Raw genomic sequence first — 23,727 nt, forward strand, 5'->3', positions numbered from 1 at the left:
CATTCTTTCACTGTGACAGAACACCTGCAGAAGGATGGGAGAGTTGACTCAGGGCTGAGGAACTCTGGGTGATCGGCCAGAGGACAGACCCAGCTGCAATTCTGTGTCCGCATGGTGGCTCACAACCTCCGGGTACTCCAATCCTGCAGTTCTGATGCCCTCTTCTGGCCTCCTTGGATACTGTAAGCACACGGTGTACAGAAATGCACCCAGGTAAAACACTCGGACAGATTTAAAGGGAAAACAATCTGCAAGAAGCAACTTCAGTCGGGACAGATTTACTTTGGTTTCTGGTTGAGGACGTCTATAGTCCATAACAGCAACTGGCATGGCAGGGGGTGGGCACACGGCAGGAAAGCGGATTGACAGCTGCTTGTTATATAGTTCTGGTCAGGAAACAGAGTTCAACAGAAACTGGGTGGGCTCTGACCTAAGCTCGCTGTCTTCCTCCAGCAAGGCCCCACCTCCTGCACAATCCCCCAGTCCTGGCCCTCAGCTGAGAGCCAAGGAGCTCATCCAACCTGTCATTCTCCTGGGCCTGGGCGAGGCCTCGGATGCCACCCAGGCCTGACGACCCGACATGACCCCACATGAAGTCAGGAGAGGTCCTGACTCTACAAAGCTGTCCTCGTAGCTCCATGCGTGCTGTGGCATGGGTGCCCACCCATCACACACACAAATTACAAACTTAATTTTAAAAAGAATGTCTACCTTCTTTTTCAGAATTGCTTCAACTAGTCAAGATCCTTTGCACTTTCTAATCCTCCTGAGAGTTCCATCCAGCGCATACCAAACCTAGAGGTCAATCTGAGGATAACTGACATCTTCTTTTAAAAAGAGCCATTTATTTTTATTTTATGTTTGGGTGTTTTACCGGCATGTATGCCTGGGTGCCATGTGTGTGCAGTGCCCACAGAGGCCAGCTGATCCTCTAGCACTGGTGTTACAGATGGCTATGGGTGCTGGGAATCAAACCCAGGACCTCTGGTAAAGTAGTCAGTGCTCCTATGGGCTGAGTCATCTCTCCAGTCACAAGCATCGACTTCTTGATAGTGCGGTGCCTTTCAGAAATTACACATTCCTCTCAGCCGTGTCATGTTCCAGTGCATAGTTCTTAGAAACATCCTGTGACTATTGCATGCGTGTGTGGATCTGTGGGCACACCAATGTGCCGTGGTGCACACAGGGAGGTCAGAGGACAACTTTGGGAGCTATTTCTCTTTCCGCTTTTTATAGAGTTTTGATTAGGTCACCTTGGAGGAGGGAACCTCAGCCAAGGAACTGCCTCCATTAGAGCAGCCTGTGGGAGTGTCTGGGGGATATTCCTTAATTGTTAACTAGGGTAGGAGGGGCCGGACCACTGTTGGGGGTGATGCTCCTAACTTCCTGCAGTGATGGACGGAGAGGGAAGTTAAGTCAAACCACCCCTCTCCTCCCCAGGCTCTTTACCGCAGCGATGGAACGCTGCTAACTAGGACACAGAGGTCTGGGGACCTCACAGGCCATCGGACATGCACAGCAAGTGCTCTACCCACTGAGCCATCCCATCACCCTGTTTTCTAAAATTTATTAGATGCGATTATAAAATGGCATTGTCTCACTTGGGAGGCAGAGGCAGGAGGATCATCACAAGATTGAGGATAGCCTGATCTATATAGTTAGTTCCAGACCAGCCAAAGCTACATTGGAAGACCCTGTCTCAAAAAGACTATAATTGGAGGTTTCTTTGCTGCCCACCAGTTCCTGAACAGCCACTCTGAGGCTTAACATTAATTATAAATGTTTGGCTGATGGCTCAGGCTTTTTACTAGGTAGCTCTTATGTTTAAATTAGCCCATTTCTATTCTTCTGTGTATCACCACATAGCCTGTGGCTTACTGGTGGTGTTCTGGCATGTTGTTCCTTAGGTGGCTGAATGGCATCTCCCAGACTCTGCCCTTCTCCTGTATTTCTGCTTAGATTTCCTTCCAGCCTGGCTCTATCCTGCCTTGCCATAGGCCAAAACAGCTTTATTTATCAACCAATGAGAGTAACACCTATTCACAGCATACAGAAAGACATCCTACAGCAAAGACAATGATCTTAGATTTCATTTTCTAAAATTATTTTTGATAGGGTATAATAGTAAAATTGATGTTTGTATGGTGAGCTTGTATCCTGGGTCCTTGACAAATTTATGACTCTGAGTTATTTTTTTCTGTAGAATTTTCTGTCTATACAATCATCCTATCTGCAAATAAGGCAATTTTACTTCTTTTACTCTAATCTGTGACCTTTTGTTTGTCTATTGTCTTAATTGAAGGACTACTGGTACAGTGCTGACTAGAAACAGTTAGGGGCAGACATATTTTTATTTCTCTTCCTAATCTCTGGAAAGCAGCCAGTTTTCAGCGTGTGTACCATGTTGCCTCTAGTGTGGCAGGGTTTGCTTTGGTGTTTGTCTTCGTTACTGTACTATTGCTATGAGGAGACACCATGACTAAAGCAACCCATAAAGCAGGCGTGACTGGAGCAGCACCTGAGGGCTCACAGCTGATCCACCACAGTTAGGGGGGGAGGGAGGGAGGGAGAGAGAGAGGAGGGGGAGAGAGGGGGAGAGAGGGGGAGAGAGAGGGAGAGAGAGAAGGGGAGAAAGACAGAGAGACAGGGACAAGAGAGAGTGTAGAAGGCCGCAGCCACATTCTCCATTATCAAGATGGCGCTGACATCCGGCTTCACCACCAGGTGAACGCACATGTGCTCGGTAATTTCCCACTGAGTCCCCGCCTACTCCCGAGGCATTCACCTGGGATTATGGACAATGGACCAATCCAAGAGTGACACGTCCGAAGCAGGGTCTGTTTCCTTTATAAGGGATGGGTTCCATCTTATCTGGGTCTCCGCCATGTTGGCTGATGCCCGCTCTCCCAAGGGGCATTAAAGCTTTACTGCAGAAGAATCCTATGTGTACCGCGTGGTTCTTGCTGGCGAGACGGTAGCGCGGGACATCTGGTGCCGAAACCCGGGAAGAAGAGGAAAAAGAAAAACTTTGCACCGCCGGAGACCCCTTGGACACAAGGAGGATTCAGAACTACAGGAATGCGTGCTCAGAGAGGTACGTTCTAAAGTCCAGAGAGCATATCAGAAACTGAGCAGCAATGGGAGGTTGTGCGCGCACCCAGATAAGTTAAAAAGGACCCCCCGGTAAAGAATGGGGGAGACAGAAAAGAAAATAAGTTAAAAAGGACCTCCCGGTGATTTTGGGAGAGTGGAGATGGGGGAGAAGGCTGATTTACAAGGTCAAAAGCTTTATGTTATGTTATATGTGTTGTCTTTTGTGTACTGGATAGGAGAAAGATATTTAAACTTAGAAACTGCTAAGGATATGATGTTTTGGGAAAGAGGTTCTGTTTTCGTCTCCACAGAAAAGGAGAGCCTAAGGGTGTACTTGGGATTTATGTGGTTTGAATCACCGAGACCTCCTGAAATGTTGTAGTGTATACCCCTAAGAATGCAACGGCCCAATAACAGCAGGAAGCAGCCAAAGAGACTAAACGACGCCCAAATTCCCTAAAAGTTTAAATGAGGTCCTTTCAAGCCTGCTTCTCTGAGTTCAGCTTTGCTCCATGCACCGGTTTGGGCTCGGAATGGGTGCAGCTGGGGCTGGAGGGCGGCTGGAGCGGAGCTTTGCTCTGTGGCTATGGTGGGGAGCACGTTGCGCCGGCTCAATTGGTGCGGCTCGGTTGGTGCCTGGCCTGGAGGATGTTACAGCGGTGCCACAGGCAGCCGGGCCAGAAGGCTTACAATGTACCTAAAACTGTGCTGGTCTCTGAGGGTAAAATGGCTCTGATTCCATTTGGCTATGCTAAACGATGCTGACTTCAGGCAGGGCTGGTCGTATTTATCATAATAAAAGCGCAATTAAGGTTTAAATGCAGTATAAACAGGCAGTACCGTATTACATCTACATAGTGTGACTTAAGTTTTTAAGAACTGCTTAGCATTTTAAGAACTCAAGTCCTCCTAAAAGATTGCTGTGTGTACGCTTGGCTTGTCTGGTGTTTCAGGATCCGCAGGGAGATGGATGCGAAGGGCCCTTGGATTTTGGGGTGATTGGGTCGTTGGCTGGATCTGTGAGAGTTTACAGCCGCTTTTGCTGTGGCACAGATGTTGAGAGTTGGCTAGTAGGGAAGCGGCCCTGTTCGCCGCCTCTCCCATTGGCCCCTTGAGCCACAGGCTCTGGCGCGGACCTTGAGTTATTGCCGGCCTGTGCAGCCTTGGTCTGGGTGTCGGCTCCCGCCACACTCCGCCACCAACACAGCCTCAGAGAACTAGGCTAGCCCCGCGGGAAAGGCAGGGGCGCCTGGGGGTGGAGCCACCACTTCCTGGCCCGGGACACGGGGATCCGCGCAGCGAGCAGGCCCAGGGCCGCACACAGCCCTTGGATGACGGGCGGGCTCTGGAGCCCGAGGCCACCGTACCAGCAAAAAATACGGGAGCCAATAAATCTTAAATCTAATATCAACAAACAGGGCCTGCTGTAATGGCACAGACAAACAAGATTGCTCTTTAGAACAGAGACCTATAGGTCTCTAAGTTCAAGACCAGCCTACTTCCAGTACTGACTGTGCTAAATTTTTACACTGAGTTTTTTAATACTCTTAAATGTTATTTTGGGAGAAGAGTTTGTTTGTTTTTTTCTACAAATGCTACTATTCATGCTGTGGATTCATCTGTCCAGAGGCCTGAGGACAAAGCCTCTACTATGGAGCTGTCTGGCCTAATTGCTGCGGAGCTGTCAGGTTCCTAAGGGATGATCCAGCTCCTGCCCTTGGTCTGTCAGTTATTGCTGTGTTGTTGTTGTACATTGCAATGTTATTGTTGCTGTGCTATTGCTTGCTATCAGTTTCCCTTATCCTGTCAGTTATTTCTGCTAAACACTATGGGTATCTTCAAGATAGGTTACAAAATGCCATGGTTATTTAAATTAAAAATTGAATAAATATCTATTTAAACAAAAAAGGGGGGAATAGTAAAGGAACTGCCCCCGATGCCAAGAATGGCCATCGCCATGGCTCTGTTCACCATAAATTTTTTAAATCTGGATGATAATGGCCAAAATGCTACAACACGACATTGTTCGGATCCGCAGCGGCCCAAAGATTTGGTTAAGTGGAAAGATGTGCTTTCTAATGAATGAAAAGGCCCGGATCCCATCTTATTGAGATCCAGGGGAGCTGTTTGTGTCTTCCCACAGGATCAAGAAAGCCCATTCTGGCTGCCAGAGCGATTGACCCGAACAGTGAAGAGTGATCCACAACACACGGATTCGCCTGAGGACCTGGCTGCTGTTCCTCCTGCCATTTTGCAGATGGATGACAGAGCACCGATGGAGGACACTCTCAGCTTTCCCGAAGCTGTTACCAGTCAGCCATAGGATGGCGGTGCTTCCTTGACTTTTTACAACCAATATGACTCTGGGCCCCCTCCCCCTACCGTCCTAGAGATGATTTATAAGCTTGGCCATAGGATTACAGTCCTGGGTCGTGTCTTTCTTCCCCTACTTCAAAGAATGGGTGGGGGTGGAAATGTTTTGGAACGGTCCTGCTATGGAATAGTGTTTCTCCTCTGGATGGTCTGCTAACTCAAATCCCAAAGCCATAGGGACAAAGTGGTTTTTGCAACAGCGCTGGCTGCCCTGGAACAGGGGGCCTCTACTGATATGTGGCTATCTATGTTAAAGCAGTAAGGTTTAAGCCAACCAGCTCCTACACCCCTAGGACTGTGGTCCATTGCACAGGGTGGAGTGCTTGGCTTAGCTAGCCCTGAAGGTTGTCGAGCTGAAGAGCATCGCACAGAGAATGGCCCTCTCTGAGAGATAAGTCGCTTTGCTTAAGGGTTTTCTGCCGTATATTCCCTTTCCCAGAAAATTGGCAGAGGGCAGGCCGGATAGGCTCCAGGTGTCATGAGCCTAGGGACAGTTTCCGTGTAAGCCCATTTTAATGTTTTCATTTTGGGAAGTGCGACCTCTATCTTTACCTTCCTAGGGAGTTGCCTTTCTGCAAAGAAGTAAAATTAGGGGGAGATGTAGAAGGCCGCAGCCACATTCTCCATTATCAAGATGGCGCTGACATCCGGCTTCACCACCAGGTGAACGCACATGTGCTCGGTAATTTCCCACTGAGTCCCCGCCTACTCCCGAGGCATTCACCTGGGATTATGGACAATGGACCAATCCAAGAGTGACACGTCCGAAGCAGGGTCTGTTTCCTTTATAAGGGATGGGTTCCATCTTATCTGGGTCTCCGCCATGTTGGCTGATGCCCGCTCTCCCAAGGGGCATTAAAGCTTTACTGCAGAAGAATCCTATGTGTACCGCGTGGTTCTTGCTGGCGAGACGGTAGCGCGGGACAAGAGAGAGAGATGGAGAGAGGGATAGAGCGGGAGAAAGAGAGACAGACACACTGAGACATGCAAACAGACAGAGAGATGGACACACAGAGAGACACACACAGACACACATAAAGACACAGAGATGGGCACACAGAGAGACACACACAAAGACACACAGACACTATAGAGAGAGACACACAGAGACAACGACAAAGAAACCTCAAAGCCCACCCCCTGGTGACACACCTCCTAATCTTTCCTAAATAGTTCACTAAATGGGAACTAAGTATTCAAATACATAATCCTATGGGGGTTGTTCTTATTCAAACCATCTATTTATTTATTGGGGGGGCATGTTTCACACACATATGAAAGTCAGAGGACAATTTATGGTGTGTTGTATCCTTGGATCCTGTGGATTGAACTTGAGTCATCAGGTTTAGCAGCAAGCACCCTAACCCACTGAGCCATCTTGTTGGCCCTAGGTTGATGCTTTGAGACAAGATCTCACTCTGTAGCTTGAGCTAGCCTAGAACCACCATGTAGCCCAGGATGTCTTTGAACTCCCAACCCTCCTGCCAAAGGCTCCCAAGTGCTAGATCAGCCATCCTGCTTGATTTTAGTTTTGAGACCAGATAATGCTATTTTTATGTAGCCAAGGCTAGCTTGGAACTCCTGACCCTCCTGATTCTGTATCTCAAATGCAGAGATTGCAGAAATCTGTCAACCATGTGTGGCTTTGACATTTTTGGTTTTTTTTTTAAATTTTATTTATTTTATTATTATGTATACAACATTCTGTCTGTATGTATGTCTGCAGGCCAGAAGAGGGCACCAGACCTCATTACAGATGGTTGTGAGCCACCATGTGGTTGCTGGGAATTGAACTCAGGACCTTTGGAAGAGCAGGCAATGCTCTTAACCACTGAGCCATCTCTCCAACCCCGACATTTTTGGTTTTTATAAATTCTTTTCATGAGGCTAAGAACATTCCTTTGTGGGCTGGAGATATGACTCAGAGGTTAAGAGTACTGGCTGTGATTCTAGAAGTCCTGAGTTCAATTCCCAGCAACCAGATGGTGGCTCACAACCACTCATAATGAGATCTGGTGCCCTCTTCTGGCCTGCAGGCATATATGCAGACAAAATACTGTATATGTAATAAATAAATATTTTTTAAAAACGACATTCCTTTGTATTCCTTTCATGAGGACATTCTTTTGTATTCTTAATTTTGAGATATTTTTAAAGAATCATAAATGAGTTTTGAATTGTCAAATTCTTTGTGTTCACATGGATATGTTGGGCACACCGGTGCATGCATCTGAGCATATACAGGGAATCCAGAGGTAGATACTAGGTGTCTTCTTTAAATTTTTTTTGAAATTTACTTATTTGTATTTTACAGGTATGGGTGTTTTGCCTACATGTTTGCATTGTGCATTACATGCATGTAATGCCTGCAGAGGCCCGAAGAGGGTGTTGAGTCCCCTGAACTGGAGTTATAGATTGTTGTGAGCTGCCATGTGAGAACCGAACCCAGGTCCTCTAGAAGAGCAATCAGCGTTCTTAACCTGAGTCATCTCTCCAGCATTGCCTATCATATTTTAGACAGGGTCTCTTACTGAACCTGCAGCTCACCAATTTGACTAGGCTGACTGGCCAGAGAGCCCCAGGAGTTCTCGTTTCCTTTTCCAACCCTAAGGTTACAGGAACACACCACCACATAGGGCTTTGCTCATGGGTGCTCTGCCTTGCAACCGAGTCGTCTCTGCAGTCCCAAATTCTTATGAATCTACTGAAATGAAACATGGTTTTCTCATTCTTATTTAGCCAGCCATTCTTTGTTCCTTTTTTCTTTCTTTTTCCCTTCTTTAGGATTGTGTAATAATTGTCTTAGGGTTTCTTTTGCTGTGAAGCACCATGATCAAAAGGCAAGTTGTGGAGGGAAGGGTTTATTTGACTTACACTTCAACATTGCTGTTCATTATTGAAGGGAGTCAGGACAGGAATTCAAGCAGGGCAGGATCCTGGAGGCAGGAGCTGATGCAGAGGCCATAGAGGGGAGTTGTTTACCGGCTTGCTTCCCATGACTTGCTGTGCCTGATTTCTTAGAGAACCCAGGCCCACCAGTCCAGGGATGGCACCACCCACCATCCTGGGCCTTCTTCATTGATCACTAATTGAGGAACTGCCTTACAGCTGGGTATCATTGGTGTATTTCCTCAATTGAAGCTCCTTCCTCTCTGATGACTCCAGCTTGTGTCAAGGTGATACACAAAGCAGCCAGTCCAGTGATAGACTCTTATCTTCACTCTGTATTTATTGTCTGGTTGTTTTAATGTTTCACTGTTTTTTTCAACTAGTGCTTATACATCTCTAATAATGATCTACCTTCCAATAATATCCCACACCAAGTCTAATGTGCAAAGCTTACATAGTACCTCCATTTCCCCATATTAATCTTTGTTCTCTGATTGTCATCTATTTTGCTTCTACGTAAGTTTTCTGCTCCATAGTAAGTAGTTATCAGCTTTACTTTTTCTTTTCTTTTTCTTTTTTTTAATGCTGAGGATCAAACCCAAGCACTGGCATGTGCAGGATACAACCCTTCCAACCACATCTGTAGCCACACACACCTTTAAATGAAAGTTATTTATTTCCTTCTTGAAACAGTCTATGTATCCCTGGATAACCTAGAATTTCCTATATAAAACAGGCTAGCCTCAAACTCAGAGAGTCACTTGCTTCTGCCTCTCTAGTGCTGGGATTATAGGGCCAGGCCATCTTACCCAGCAACTGTATATTTTTTTAGTTTTTTTTTTTATTGGTATTTACTGAGCTCTATTCTCTGCTCCCCTCCCTGCCTCTCCGCTTCCCCCTTCAATCCTCCCCCAAGGTCCTCATGCTCCCAATTTACTCAGGAGATCTTGTCTTTTTCTACTTTCTTCTTCCCATGTAGATTATATCTATGTAAGTCTCTCTTAGTGTCCACATTGTTGTCTAAGTTCTCTGGGATTGTGGTTTGTAGGCTGGCTTTCTTTGCTTTATGTTTAAAAACCACCTATGAGTGAGTACATGTGATAATTGTCTTTCTGTGTCTGGGTTACCTCACTCAAAATAATATTTTCTAGCTCCACCCATTTTCCTGCAAAATTCAAGCTGTTATTTTTTTCTGCTGTGTAGTATTCCATTGTGTAAACGTACCACATTTTTCTTATCCATTCTTTGATCAAGGGGCATTTAGGTTGTTTCCAGGTTCTGGCTATGACAAGCAAAGCTGCTAGGAACATAGAAACTGTATACTTTTAAAATTTGTGTGTGTGTCCATGTCCACTTGTCTACATGTGTACCGTGTGTGAGAGAAAGCCGGTGGAAGCCAGAAGAGGGCACCAGAACCTCAGGAACTGGAGTGAGGGGCAGTTGTGAGTGCTGACAACTGAACCCCGGTCCTCTGGAAGAGCCCTGGGTACTGCTAACCAGTGAGCCATCCTCTCTCAAGTCCTGCTTTTGTTTTTTGATATATGGTGATTATCAAATTAAAGTCACCTTCTGTTTACTAGGAGTTCTTTATTATTATAAGTAGGCTAAACCTTTAAGTCTTTTCTGTATTAGGATAAACACATTTTCTCCTTTAATCTATTAATATAGTAAATTACAGAGATGAATTTTTCTAATAATGATATACCTTGCATGCTGATGATAAACACTGCTTAATCTACTACGTCTTAGCAATTGTTGGAATTCACAGTTTGTATTTAGGACTTTCACATCTTTTAGAGACAGGGAGGGCAAAGGGTGCTGCAGAAGTCAGAGATTATTGCAAGTCCCAGCTCCAGAGCTCGACCAATGGTCACTTTCTATCAGGTGTGGTGGAGTCACCTTCTACCTGAGTGACCTTTGCCCTGTCCTTCCTGTCCACTCTATTGAGGTGTGCCCTGTGGAGTCTGTGGAGACAGAAAACTTTGAGGGCCAGTAAACAAGGGTCCCTGGGAGACCACACTGGGAAGCTAATAGGCCAGTCTGACTCCATGGCTCAGGAGTATGGCTGTAGCAACTAAGCTCCCAGGCAGGGGTCAGAGACCCAGGGCCACGCCTCTTATGAGCTGTACACCTCTCTTCTGTCTCTCGGCCAAGGCAGCGTCCCCTGTCTCTCTAATTATTCAATCATCAGAAAGTCACAAATGAAACTAATTTCAAATGAACTTTATTTTTTCTGCCCAAATACTGTACATGCAGAAGCCGTGTGAAGAATTTTCTCCTCAAGGGGATTGGCAAGGACGTCACATGAGACAGCCGGCGTTCCCTCCCAGCTGTCCACCTGCCATCCAGGAGCCGCCGTCTGAAGACGCTGCACACAGAAACTGCGGAGAGCTCAGATAAAAAAAGGCTAATTTCTTCTTATCTAAACAGTGTGCTTGTCGGTCCCTAACAGCTCTCGCTTTCTCTCTCTTTGCAGGATACATTTGGAAAGTCTAAAAAAGGGGTTCCTGCCTCCTGTGAGTTTCCGTGCGATGGGTGTTGCTAGAAATCTCAGGTCTGCTTTCCCTGAGGAAGCAGCCACTCCGTTTTCCAAGATAATGCTTGGGAAAAGATATTTGGGAAGGAGAAGGGGTTTTTAAAAGCCAAATATTTGGGAGGAAGTTCCTTCTCCCGTCCCATCAGAGAACGCCGTTAAAAGGCTTTGAGTGTCCACTCCTTCTGGGCCGTCATCTAGAAGCAGAATGGGGAATGGCCCTACTCAGGATTCAGCTGAGGTGGTGACATGTCGGTACCTTAGAAAGTCCTTCCTCACTAAGACTAGAGAGTGGCAAAAGGGAGTGGGACACACACAACTCACAAAGAGGTGAAGCCATGTTTGTTGGGCTCTGGGGTTCTCTTGTCAGGAGCATTATCTGAGCAAAGACCAAATGGGGACCTGCTCCCAGCATGAGAACCAAGGGAGATAAACCTGGCCTCTCACCACCCTCAACGCCAAGTCACAGACTTCCAAAGCCTGGAGGGGCCATGGAGCAGCTAGTAACACTCCAGTTTACAAATGAGGATGCCAAGGCCCCATGAGGAGTCTCACACAAGGTCACAGTTTCTGGCAAAAAGAGAGGAAAATAAAAAAGGTACAGAACAGTCATCCCTGTCCAGGGGATGGGACAGATGCTCAGTTGTCCCTGGTATTCTCAGGTCCAGGGACCCTTCCTGGCAAGCCCAAGGCTCTGTCCCTGCTGGCGAGTATCCAGCCAGAGCCAGTTTCTCCAAAGCCACGCTTTCCAAAGAGCACCTGCTGAGACAGACCAGGCCCCAGGGAGACCAGGTCTCTCACTCACAGAGCTTTTCTTACAGGCACAGCCATACTGGGCCCACAGAAGCCCACACTCAGGGTCGGGGGAGGGGAGTTGCTTTGCTACATGGAAAGATTAAGCCCTTTGTCAGAGAACAAGGACCTTCCCTTGGACATGCCAACGTCTGATCTGTGTCTGTCCAGCTCCACCGACAGAGCTGGTGCCCAAGGAGGCCAAGTCGCTCTCTTTGGCATCACTGGCATTGTTCTGAGATGCTCAGGCACTCTCAAAATAACCCTTTCCCAGCCAGGCCAGGCCGATCCCGCCACCATCGTGTCACGCCTGATCGGACGGGGCTCCCCTGCTCTCTGATGGTGGCTGATCTCCCCAGCCTCTTTGGACCTGGGCTAGAAGCAGACTGGAGGGAGAAGGCAGGGAGGAGTCTACATTTCCATATCCGCGCTGATCGTCCAGCGGAAGACGATGCAGGAGAGGGGCCGATTCACAAGCACGTCTGTATGTGTCAGGACGCTGGAGACAACTGAGGAGCAGGAGAGGAGGAGGTGCTAGGGAAGCAGGTCTCTTCTTGTCCACCTCCCTGTGGCCACTACAGAAATGCTGCTGGGTCAGCTCCAGGCCACACATGAAGTACCACATCTCCCCACCTGGTGGAGAGCAACCTCGGTCAAAGGCAGACTTCTTAAAGAGTTTGCACAGTGCTGGACGCAATCGGAAGAACACAGAAGAGCAGCCTCGCTGGGGTGCCACTGCTTCCTAGGCCAAGGGTGATGGAGAACATGAGGTATGAGGAGCTCTGGGTCCCCGGGAGAAGCGGAACCCGCGGTGGGAGGCCCCTGGGTAGGACAGGGCTCCTGGGAACACAGTTGAAGATTGTGCTACATTTCATTTCCAAAGAAATACCCTGGGAGGGCTCAATTGTCTTTAAAAAGGGGAGGCTGCTGGTCTCCCCCAGGCTGGCAGTAAAGGAAGAGCTGGCATGCTTCCCTGGTGGGGGGTCGAGCCCCTGGGAGAGTTAGCTGGACCCCAGTGCAGGACCACTCAGGCACCACCACCCCGGCCTCTCTAGAGCTCCCCTTGGTTCTGCTTCCACCCCATGGCATACTGGCACTGCCTGGGACCCGCTGAACAGGTGATCCTCAGTCAAGCTGGGTGGGGAAGAAACTGGATAAGAGCGCCTTTGGAATTGGTTCTTCCCCAAAGGACCAAATGTCCCCTTGTCAAACCAAGACTTGGCCCATTTCCTAGAGAATGTTTCCTATCACAGAGTCCCATCTCTGACTTCCTTGTAGGGAAGGCATCTGTCAGAAAGTGGGACAGGCTGGGCAGGGCAAAAATACAGGGACACATGCTCTGAGTCATTCATCACTGCCCAGAGTCCAGTATCAATGCGGGGTCACTCCTGCCTGTCTCAGCCATGGCGTGAATCTGTTCTGCCTACAGGAAATGGGATCACTGACTGAGTTCCACTCCTGTGACCCCTGCCACCCGGGGCAAGGGGTTTATGTGAGGTGGCCTGTTGCTAAGGGAACTCACAAGGACCCAGTTACTTCTTGACCCATTGTCCTTTCCTCAAAGGGCAGATCGCTCCCAGTCCAGGCAAGGGTCACACTCCTCTTCTGGGACAGGACTATCTCTAGAATGGCATCCCGGTGGAGCCCTGCATTCAGGGTGCTGAGAAACAGACCTTTAAATCCAGCCTCTCTAATACATGTACAGCCTTACACAACCCACACCTGTGGCCAAGAGTCTAGGTGGGATTACTTATTTAGTGTTAAAAAGAGGGAATTCCCCAAGATCAACTGGGGGTGGGGATTACCTTCCGTGAGAGGGGTGGGACAGCCAAGTGCCCACCTCCTAGGCAGTTTACAGTCACTACCCATGGGCAGGCAGGCCAGCATGAGTTCTCAGCGCATCACCCCTTCCTCTGGCTCTAGCGCATCCTCTGGGCTGATCCTCCGGAATGAGAAACGGCAAGGTCCCACTTCTGAAGGTGACTAGTGCCACATCAGCAAAGGTCTGTGCAGTCAGTGGGTCACTGACCCTCCTCCGCTCCAGATGGCTTTCACACCATCCAGAGAATAACTGCTTCACAGGTGCACACACCACAAGCAAGAGGAAAGAAGCCCTTTGCAAACCAGTTTCCTCCTTGCCCCCATCCATCAAGGCTTGGAGGTCAGAGCGCTTTGTCCCATGTCTACTGATATGGGAGATACACATACTCCCCAGCCAGCAGGGCTGGCCACCACCTCCTCCTCACCTGCCTGCACAGACATCTTCAGTCCTGTTCACTATCCTCCCCCTCACCCCTGGTTTGTGTGGGGGCTTCTTCACTACTTTTCTTTGAAAGGAGGGTGCAGGACTCTGACTATGGGGAGGCCAATGGGCTGGACTGGCTTTAAGCACCCCAGCTTTGGTACAAATGGAATTCACGCACATGCCAAGGATTTTTCAGTTACCCTGGTAGCTCTCCCTGCCTAGGTACTTGGGCTAGAGGCAAGGCCACACTGGGAGATGGGCTAGAAGAGAAGCAGAAAGAGAGCCTTCCTCTCCCCTATCCCCAGCACCTCTTTCTTCCTATTGGATATGAACCAGGGCTGCTCTGCCATCTCCCAGGCAGCCTCCAATTCCACCCTCTAGCTAAAGAGGGGAGGAATAGATACAGCGTTCTGGAGCTAGCCTTTAGGAGTAACAACAGCCATCTCAGGCTCTGGCCCAGGCACTAGGCCCTCCAACAGGGTTCTCAGTGGTTGGGAGGAGCCCCAACCAGACAAGGGAAGGGGGTAGTGAAGCAGATGCAGGCCACTGCCCAGAGGAGCAGGGGACGACTAGAGAAAGGCAGGGAGGTGGAGGGTGAGTATTGCTGGTACAGAGCTGGTGACAGAGGCACCCTCAAGTGCAGAGCCAGGCTGCTCATGCACTCCAGCAGAGGCTGGAGGCCTGGGGTGCCAGAACCTCAACTGGGGACTAGTGTCTACAGATGAGCGAAGAAAGCAGAACCCTGAAGAACAGCTTCATGCAGCTAATCCCCAAGTTAGACAGGATTCTTGACAGTGAGTGCTTCAACATAATTCAGCCACAGTCCTCCTTCCTTCAGCAAGCAGCCCCACCCATGACACCTCTTACCAAGCCTGCTCCCTCAGGGATAAGCCCAAAAGGGGACAGGTCCATCCTTGATGCCTAAGAAGGTCATCTGTTTCAACGGGGAACCCTCCTGGGGCCCACTGCGGGAGCTCCTTTGGCATGCTGGAGCACACTCTAGGGGAGAAGAGATTCTAGCACATCCCCTAGTATGTCCGGCCAGCACCCCGGAATTCAGCTCTCTTGTACCTGGCCTGTAAGATGGTGCCACCCCCAGAGAGAAACGCTCTCAAGGCCCCACCTCCTCAGACAGCCTCTGTCTTCCCGGAGGGCGGGGTAGAGCTCCTAGTGAGCATGCCACATGCTGTGGAGTGCATTCAATGGGATGACCACCAGCGTGGCTGGGGTAGGGAGAAGAGACTGAATTCCTAGAGGGAACCAGGTATGGTCAGCTGCAATGGATGCTACATTCCTCAAAAAAGAGCAGCAATGCTGGGAGAGGCAAAGAAACAAAAGACAGGACAAAAAACCAAGTGGAGACCATAAGACAACCAGGCCGGGGCTAAGCAAGGCCCACCAGTGGCCACATCCCCTACTTCCACCCCTGGAGTCTCCAGGGGCAGGACGTGGCCACATGATGTTCCTTTGGATTCTTTCCAGCAAGATACAGAGACATGGACTGCAGGTCATGTGGTCACCAGGACTGACTGTACCCAGACACATGGACAGATATAATGTGGACATGGACACACACACACACATGGACACACACTACAGTCTCCGCTGCCAGCTGGGACAAGCCCAGCGGTCATTGGGCATGCAGCAGGGTGAGGGGTCCAGAAAGACACAGAGACTATGTACAGGGGGCAGTGAGGCCAGCAGACTCCCTTCCCCCACCAGCCCCTGACCTCTGGTTCTCAGTGAGGTCCTTAGGAGCATGAGGGGGAGGGACTGGTGGCACTCTCCAAAGAGGACTGGGACAGACGCCTGGTAAGGGATCCGAGTGTTGAGTCAGCCACAGAGGATGTGGGGAAGAGTTTGTACCAGCCGGTGACCGCGGCATTCAGGTCCAGCTCGTCCAGCATGATCTGGGCCATGCCCATGAAGCACTTGTGGTCCATACGGCCGTAGTCTCCCCAGACAATCACCTGGCAGCAGAGGGAGGAAGAGTGAGGCACTGAACCTCCAGGACTGGGCAGGGGGCCCAGGAACCTACCGGCTTCCCCAGGGCACAGATGGGAGAGTCGGAATTAAACATGATATGGGCAGCTACTTTCTGAGCACCTGGGACACGGCAGACTGGATCCTATGGGGGCCAAGCATCATCTCAACTGTTGTAACATGTACTTTTCCCCCTGTGCTTCAGAGATTTGATTAACCAGCACAATGCCCCACAGTGATCTGGGATCAGATCCTGGGCGGATCTGGTTCCAGACTTTTCAGCACCCCAGGCAGCTCTCTCCACCATGTACAGGGTCTGGGTCATAGCTGTAGCTCTGCTGTGGGCCTGAATAAGCCCCTTGCCCTGACTGTCTCCATCTGGAACTCGGGGAGGAAGAGATTAGCTCAATGATTTTTCAAACGTTTTAAAAAGCAGACATCTGATATTGGGCCTCTGCCCCACAACCCGAGCTAGAGTTCTGCAGTTCTTTGGTTGGTAACCCCATGGGCCCTTTCAACAGAACCATCACAGCTCGGAGGAACAGCCTGCCATGAGCTGGACTAACTGGAAGATTAAAAACATCAGAGATGGATTCCTGGAGGGGATTATGGGATTCCAGGCTCTTCCTGGCTTCCCAAGTGCCCTGAGGTGAGCAGTTGTCTCCATGGCCCCAACTGGCCTGAGTCTCCAAACCCAGCCAGAATAATATTTTCTCCTTTAGAATGAATCTCAGGTGTTCATTACAAAGAAAAGGCAAGACAGGCTTCAGGCAAGGCAGGCCACCACCACTTCTAACTTAGTGGCTGGCTGCCTATGTGAAAACTAACAATTTAAAAAATGAGTATATGCATACATAAACACGAGGGCAGGTGCCCCCAGAGGCCAGAGGTACGGGGATCTCCTGGAGCTGGAGCTAGAGGCAGTTGTGGGTCACCACAACATCAGGAACTGTCTTCTACGTGGGTAGTACACGCTCTTAACCTCTGGGCCATCTCTTCTCCACAGACCCTAAGCACAATGAGTGTCAAGCAGGGCCTGAGTCAGGAACATCACATAGGCCCAAATGAACTCTGGGTCATCTACTGAAGGGGTACAATGAGGCAACACCCCTCCTCAGCACTCATCAGGAAGAGTCGCCGCCAATACATGTTGTATTCTCAACTGGCTGGTCTGAGTCACCTAGACTAGGGCTCCTTTCTGCAACTGGGCAGCCCCTTCATCTGACACCCCGCCTCCTCATTTGCGAAATGGGGAAACCACACCTCCTTTCCAGGATCGGTTCTGAGAAAGACATAAATCACTCTAGAGAGCACCTAGCAACACCCAGCACCCAGTGAGGTACAGAGCACAGGTAGGAAAGTGGAGGTAGCCAGTGAATAAAGTCTGGATCTCCTGCCCAGCTGGGAGAACTGGGGAGCTACTTCGCTAGGCTCTAAACCCTTATGAACTGATAGGGAACAAAAGCATGGGTTGTGAAAATCAAATACACAGGGGAACAAGAAGGAGGGAGGGAAGGAGAGAGAGAAAGAAAAAGGGGGGCTGACAAGATGGCTCAGCAGGTGAAGTTCTTTCTACAGAGGTCAGAGGACCTCACTCAATCCCTGGAAGCCACTTCAAGGTGAAAGAGAACTGGATCCACTCTACATGTGTGCCCCTTGCCCAAGTGTACCCCCACAATAATAAAAAAGAGGTGATGTAAATGGTTTGATGCTTGACCTGAACTTTAAGGCTACCCTGTAAACACTGACCTGCAGCACCTTGCCTTGGGGCCCCTCGTCAAAGAGTAGAGCCTGCTGGTACAAGGGATCACAGGTCTTCTTGGCCACCTTTGTTTTTTTCTTGGCTACACATGCCCCGTTCTCCAGCAGGTAAGCCTTGATATAGGTGGCTGAAAATGAAGGAGCATGGTTGGGAGAGATGCCATAGCCTGCCTAGTCTCCACCCTCCAGGTGGTTCTAGTGCGGGGGGGGGGGGTCGGGATGAGCTGGACCACCTTACCCACCCGCCTTCCAGGCGAGGTTTGAGTCACTGTCAGCAGCACTGCTTTAAGGGGGCACTGGTGAGCTCAGGACTTGCTAGTACCCCATCCCTGCCAGGATCCTTCCCCAAATCTCCCACCTGCTCAGCCTCACCTGGGAGGGATTTGGAGCCTGGTTTGGGGGTCAGGCCCCGAGCTTCAATCACTTCCACCTCCAGCTGACCGCTCCGGTCCATGATGGCGATGTGCACATCTCCTGCAAGGGAGAAGAACGGAATCCAGGTGAAGCGGGATGGGACAGGCTGGAAGATGGTGCAGAGGACGCCACCCTGCAGGGGATGCCCAGTGACAGAGCAAGCTCTCAGAAGATCACGTCAAAGGAACTGAGAAAGACTGCGACAGGCTATGGGGGAACGACCCTCAAGGGGCACAAGCTTAGGTCGTAGCTAACGGCTGCCAAACTCTCACCGATCTGGTTCACAACATAGACTAGGCAAGTCTGGGGTCAGAACCTACACGGCAGCCCTCAGCCAGTCTCTTTAGTACATGTCAGACAGATACAAAGAGACGCTAAACTGTGAGCCTGCCCAGGACATCTTTGACCCTGGACAAAGGGAGCAGGGCAGGCCCCCACCACCTGCATGCTGAAAGCTGAGAGTTCTTAACTCACTCCAAAATGGCTTCGGTCAGGCTGACTTCAAGCTTTGCTCATCGTGGGTGAGCTAAGTTTAGAATCATATAGTAGTTGTTTGGAACACTCTTCAAATGGGTGTAGAATTATAAACTTGGTCTGTTTATCCACCACGCCCCCCCCCCCAATATTAAAAGGGTGAGAGAATTCAGTCAAACATCAGAGCCACCATGTTATTGCTGGTATCTGCACACTTTGGGGGCGGGATTCACCACATCCAGAGACACCCTGAAGCTCATCCTTCTCCCTCCAGTGAGAGATTGCTGGCCTTGGCCATGAGACCAAAGAATCACAACCTATCACGATATGCCTAACCGTGAATGTACACTTGTCTTTCCTGGTTTGGAACACAAGAGGGCACCACACACAAAATATTCTAGGTTCTGAGGGGTCACTGAAGATATGGAAATGGCTGGCACTTCTCAGTGTTTATAGGGATAAGGGGTTGGAATAATGAGCAAGCTCCAGTACCAACCAAAATCTTAGAATTAAACAAATCCAATACCCAGGGCCAGAAGAGAGTGGACCTTAACTCTGAGGGTCTTGTGGATCCCTCTCCCAAGGAAAGGAGGACAGAGCCATAAACAGAGTTCTAAACCATCACAGAATCCCAGCTCCACTGCACTCATTCCCCTCTTCTGCCGTGAGGGCCAAAAAGTCAAGAACCATCAGAACGGGGCTGAGATAAGACATTCGGATCAGGCACAGTTCAGGTCAGACTGACGGGGAGGCCTGCTAAGAGGACCCGATGTGGGCTTTGAGAAGCACTTCCTAGCTGCCAGGAAGCGATGAGAAAATGGCTAAAGGTCCCCTGGTGCCAGAGGCTGTTGGGAGTAGCAGGTCCAATTAGCCACAGTTCCTAAGGAGAACACTAAAACGCTTTACAGAAAACACCTAGCGGGAACTCAGGAAGGCTGAGAGACTGGAGGACTGAAGCGGGATTACTGACACCATCTCCCCACGAGGAAATCGAGGGGTAGAGAAGGGAAGTGGCTTATTTGCCCCCAGTCAGAGAAGGTCAGCAGGAGCCAACACTGTGACTCCTTTACACAGCAGGGGAGGGTGACTGCGCGCGGGGGGGGGGGGGGGGGGGGCACGGACCACACACACATCTGGAAAAGCTACTGAGTATCGAGGAGAGGAAGGCTGGGGCTCTGGTCCCTCCTGTTGCCTGCCCTACCACACACAGGGCCCCACTGAGCTCCTTCTGCTGGCCCCCCCTGCTAGTCCTTCCTCCACAAGACTTACCCATGGGAGGTGTTGCCAACGTTTGTCGCCCCACAATCTGGGCCGGTCCCAGGCCATCCAGAAAATCACTGAACTGGCTTTCAGCTCCAAGCCGTGTGGGAAAAATAAACCTGCAGAAGAAAGCAGAGGGCACGTGAGGGCAGTAGGGGGGCGAGCAGCGAGGACGGATGCAGGGGCCCTGCATGTGGGGAGCTGTGCCTCCCTTTCTCACCTAGACAGTGTGACTACATCACTCTAACTGGGAGTGAACACTTATTCATTGCTGCACATTGGAGATATTTCAGGCTTCATGATTTAGACAGTCCCACTGTGTACTTCTGGCTGACCTAGACTTCACTACGTAGCCAAAGCTAGCCTCAGAGTCATGACCATCCTGCCTCAGTCTCCCAAGTGGGTAATAAACAGGTACCACAGTGTCTGGCTTGGAGAAAGATATTTTGATATCATTAAAGAGACTAATGAAGAAGCCAGGTGGTGGTGGCGCACACCTTTAATCCCAGCACTTAGGAGGCAAAGGCAGGCAGATGGATCTCTGTGAGTTTGAGGCCAGCCTGGTCTACAAGAGCGAGTTTCAGGACAGGCTCCAAAGCTACAAAGAAACTGTGTCTCGAAAAATCACAACAACAAGAGAGAGAGAGAGAGAGAGAGAGAGAGAGAGAGAGAGAGAGAGAGAGAGAACGACTAATGAAGATATTTAAGACACTGAATTCTTATTTTTTGAAACAAGGTCCTGTACATCCCAAGCTGGCCCCAGACTCATGATGTAGCCAAGGTTGACCCTGAATTCCTGATCATGACAGCTCTGCCATCTGGGATCGCAGGCATGTACCAGCATGCTCAGCTTATACAGTGCTAGGGACGGACCCGGGAGCTTCATGTATGCTGGACAAACATACTACCAACTGAGCTACATCCCAGCCCAAGCCCCAGAGATTTCCGAAGTGAGCGTTCAAGGGCAGGGCTTGCTGGGCACAGGCATCCCCATGAAAGCATGCCACGGCCAGCAATGAGAGACAAGCTGGGTGGACTCTTACAGCCTGGAATGAGTTCCAAGAACTGAGGTTTGATTTTTTTTTTTTAAACCAGAAATTTAAAATTCAAGTCAACAAGGTGAGGTGGTTCTCAAAACAGCAGCAGGGACCAAAATAACCTAACGATGGGGTTGTGATGAATGGCAGGTGATTGTGGGTGGTCCGTGACTGGAGGGGAGGGGCTGGAAACAGTAACAAGAAAAACCGACAGTGACCGACAGTGGGCCAGCTGCCAGCAGCGCATTGAACAGTCCGCGTGCCTTGTATCACTAATCCTTACAACCAGACTGTGTGGTAGGATCCAGTATCTAATTTTACAGATGAAACAAGGCATTTCCAAGAGGTAAGAGACTAGGCTTGTCTGCAACAGGGATGATACCTGGCTCGCTGGGGGATGGTGTGAAGGAAAAGTTCTAGAAACATGAGATACAACAAATGGCAATGAATTTTGCTTCTGCCTCTGCCGCTGCCTTCATGTCCTCAGGCCCAGATGTTCTGGGTACAGCCAACAGGGACAGCTTGCTCAGGGGCCACAATGAACTAGAATATGCAGCTCTCTTAGTGGCTGCCATAAAAGGTGGGTCAGAGACGAACACCTGTTGGACAGTTTGGAATAGGGACTCCAGTGGTCAGTGACGGGCAGGGAGCAATGGGTTTATGGGACAGAACCTGCGTTTGCGTTTCTCTTACAAGGCTCATCTTTCACCTTCAGGAAGTGACTTCAAGGCATCTTCTATTAACCATGATCAACAACAGCCTAGTGTCATTCTTTTTGTGGATTAAGGTGGGCATATATGTGCATGCACTCTCTCGCTCTTGCTCTCTCTCCCTCTCTCTCTCTCTCTCTCTCTCTCTCTCTCTCTCTCTCTCTCTCTCTCTCTCTGTGTGTGTGTGTGTGTGTGTGTGTGTGTTCGTTCAAGAGCCAGAGGTCATCATTGGTGTCTTCCTCAATCACTTTCTACCTTAATTGTTTAGATAATCGTTCACTGAACCTAGAGTCTGTAGATTTGGAAAGACTGGCCCACTAGCAAGCCCTAGGGATCCCGTCTGTCTCCTCAATAATGGGATTATAGGCACGTGCACAATTACACCCAGCCTTTTTACGTGGGTGCTGGAGATCTCTAGTCCACTCAGTTTCTCACGCTTGTACAGCAAGCATGTTACTGACTGAGCCGTCTCCCCAGCCCTCTCATGTTTTGGTCTTCTTCTTGCTCTCTCCACCACCCCTTTTACTGACATAATGCCTCTTGTAGTCCAGGCTGGTTTGGAACTCCCTATGTAGTTAAAGTCTCTGATCTTAAACTCCTGGTCCTGCCTCCACCTCTCAAGTGCTGAGTTTACAGGTGTGCCCCACCACACCCAGTTCTCACGTCACATTCTTAGGACAGTGAGCCTCAGAAGAAATGGAGAGATGCAGACTCAAAGTCTCAGGAGTGGGGCAGGGGTGGGGGTGACCAGTACACAATACAGAGATTATGAATAAATGTTATGGAACCAAGTGACGTTGGTGTAGACAATGGCTTGTGGCCTAAAATGTGTGCCTGTGGGTAAAGAGCCTCTGCCGTTCAGGAGTCCCAGTTTCCTCACTTGTATAAGGAGACATTGGTGCTGTCCACACTCCCTCAGGGTGGATACAAGTGTTAAATCATAGCACATGGCTTCCAGACAGGAAGTCACTAGCCTGAGGTACCGTCAATGCTGTGGACAAGGTAGGAGGTAGTGAATGCTAATGGCTACTTGTTTCCATGTTAGAAGACACAGTTGGTCGTTTGTGTCTATGGCTTTTGCATCTGTGGATTCAATCAACCACAGATTGAAAGTACGAAGAAAAATGTTGTTTGTACTGGGCACAAACAGATTTTTTTATCACTATTCTTTAAACAATACCATCTAGGCTGGGAATTGGGGTGTACACCTATAATGCCAGTGCTCAGGAGGCTGAGGCAGAAGAATTCTGAATTCAACGCCAGCCTGAGCTTTACAGAGAGACCCGTGTAATGAGTCTCTTCTGCACTCAGCTTTGACTGGGTGTTACAAGTGATGGAGAGAGGACGTGCTGTACACAGAAAGATGTGTCCAGGTACTGTGCAAACACTATGCTAGTGTATTTAAAGGATTCAAGAAGCTGTGGGTTTTAGATCCATGCAAGGTCTTGGAACCAATCCCACAGGGATGCCAAGGGCTCACTGTACAGTGGTGAAAGACAATAACTCAATATTAAATAAGCCACAGGATCTCGAGACTGAAAATAATAGGGCCTTGATGAAACAGAAGCAGAAAATCTACAAACTCTGATTTTGAACAGAGCTGCAGTGTAAGCGGTGACTTTGAAACACTTACTCCAGCTCACATGCAGAAAGAAAGGGGCCTGTCAACACCGCAGCACACTGCTGACCTACGTGCATCCTGGATGAAGGGCTCAACTAAGGTCTCCCGGCCTGCCTCCCCTGCCACACAGGTGCCCCGCCCCTGCCACACAGGCTCCCCTGCCACACAGGCACCCCTGCCACACAGGTTCCCCTGCCACACAGGTGCCCCGCCCCTGCCACACAGGCTCCCCTGCCACACAGGTACCCCTGCCACACAGGCACCCCTGCCACACAGGCGCCCCTGCGTTTTCTATTTCTTTCTCTAACACTGCTTTTGACCCACTACAGCGATTCTCCTTCCTGCCTAGGAGTCACGAGGTAAGATGTGACAGTTCTAAACACACGGATCGAGTCCAATTTTCTTCCTTAATCTCCAAGCAAGGTGATTCATAGAGACTTCACACAACTAAGCCATGAAAATGAGCTTAGGCTTAAAAGGAATTTAGGGTCACATTTTCCTTTCTGCTCATCTCCTCTGGAGCAGGGCAGGTGACGGGAGGC

At 49.6% G+C, this 23,727-nt stretch overlaps 1 protein-coding gene across 3 annotated transcripts in view; it reads right to left on the reverse strand.

Annotated features, from left to right (window-relative positions):
* Window positions 1–11,520: 11,520 nt before the first annotated feature.
* Rims3 (regulating synaptic membrane exocytosis 3) overlaps window positions 11,521–23,727 on the reverse strand; it is a 39,742-nt gene continuing 27,535 nt past the window's right edge. For 2 of the 3 annotated variants that reach the window (XM_048434553.3, XM_048434551.3), the window contains 4 exons: window positions 19,827–19,936; window positions 18,042–18,143; window positions 17,658–17,797; window positions 15,304–15,895 (listed from right to left, as the gene is read on the reverse strand). In XM_048434553.3, the coding sequence (XP_048290510.1) occupies window positions 15,677–15,895; window positions 17,658–17,797; window positions 18,042–18,143; window positions 19,827–19,936 (571 nt within the window). In that variant the 3' untranslated portion in view covers window positions 15,304–15,676. Of the gene's footprint in view, window positions 12,314–15,303; window positions 15,896–17,657; window positions 17,798–18,041; window positions 18,144–19,826; window positions 19,937–23,727 lie in introns of those variants that run through there. The other variant, XM_085686517.2, reaches the window with a different exon arrangement.

Source organism: Myodes glareolus, chromosome 3 (assembly GCF_982192425.1).
Source record: "Myodes glareolus chromosome 3, mMyoGla1.1, whole genome shotgun sequence".
In the NCBI taxonomy this organism is placed as follows: Eukaryota; Metazoa; Chordata; class Mammalia; order Rodentia; family Cricetidae; genus Myodes; species Myodes glareolus.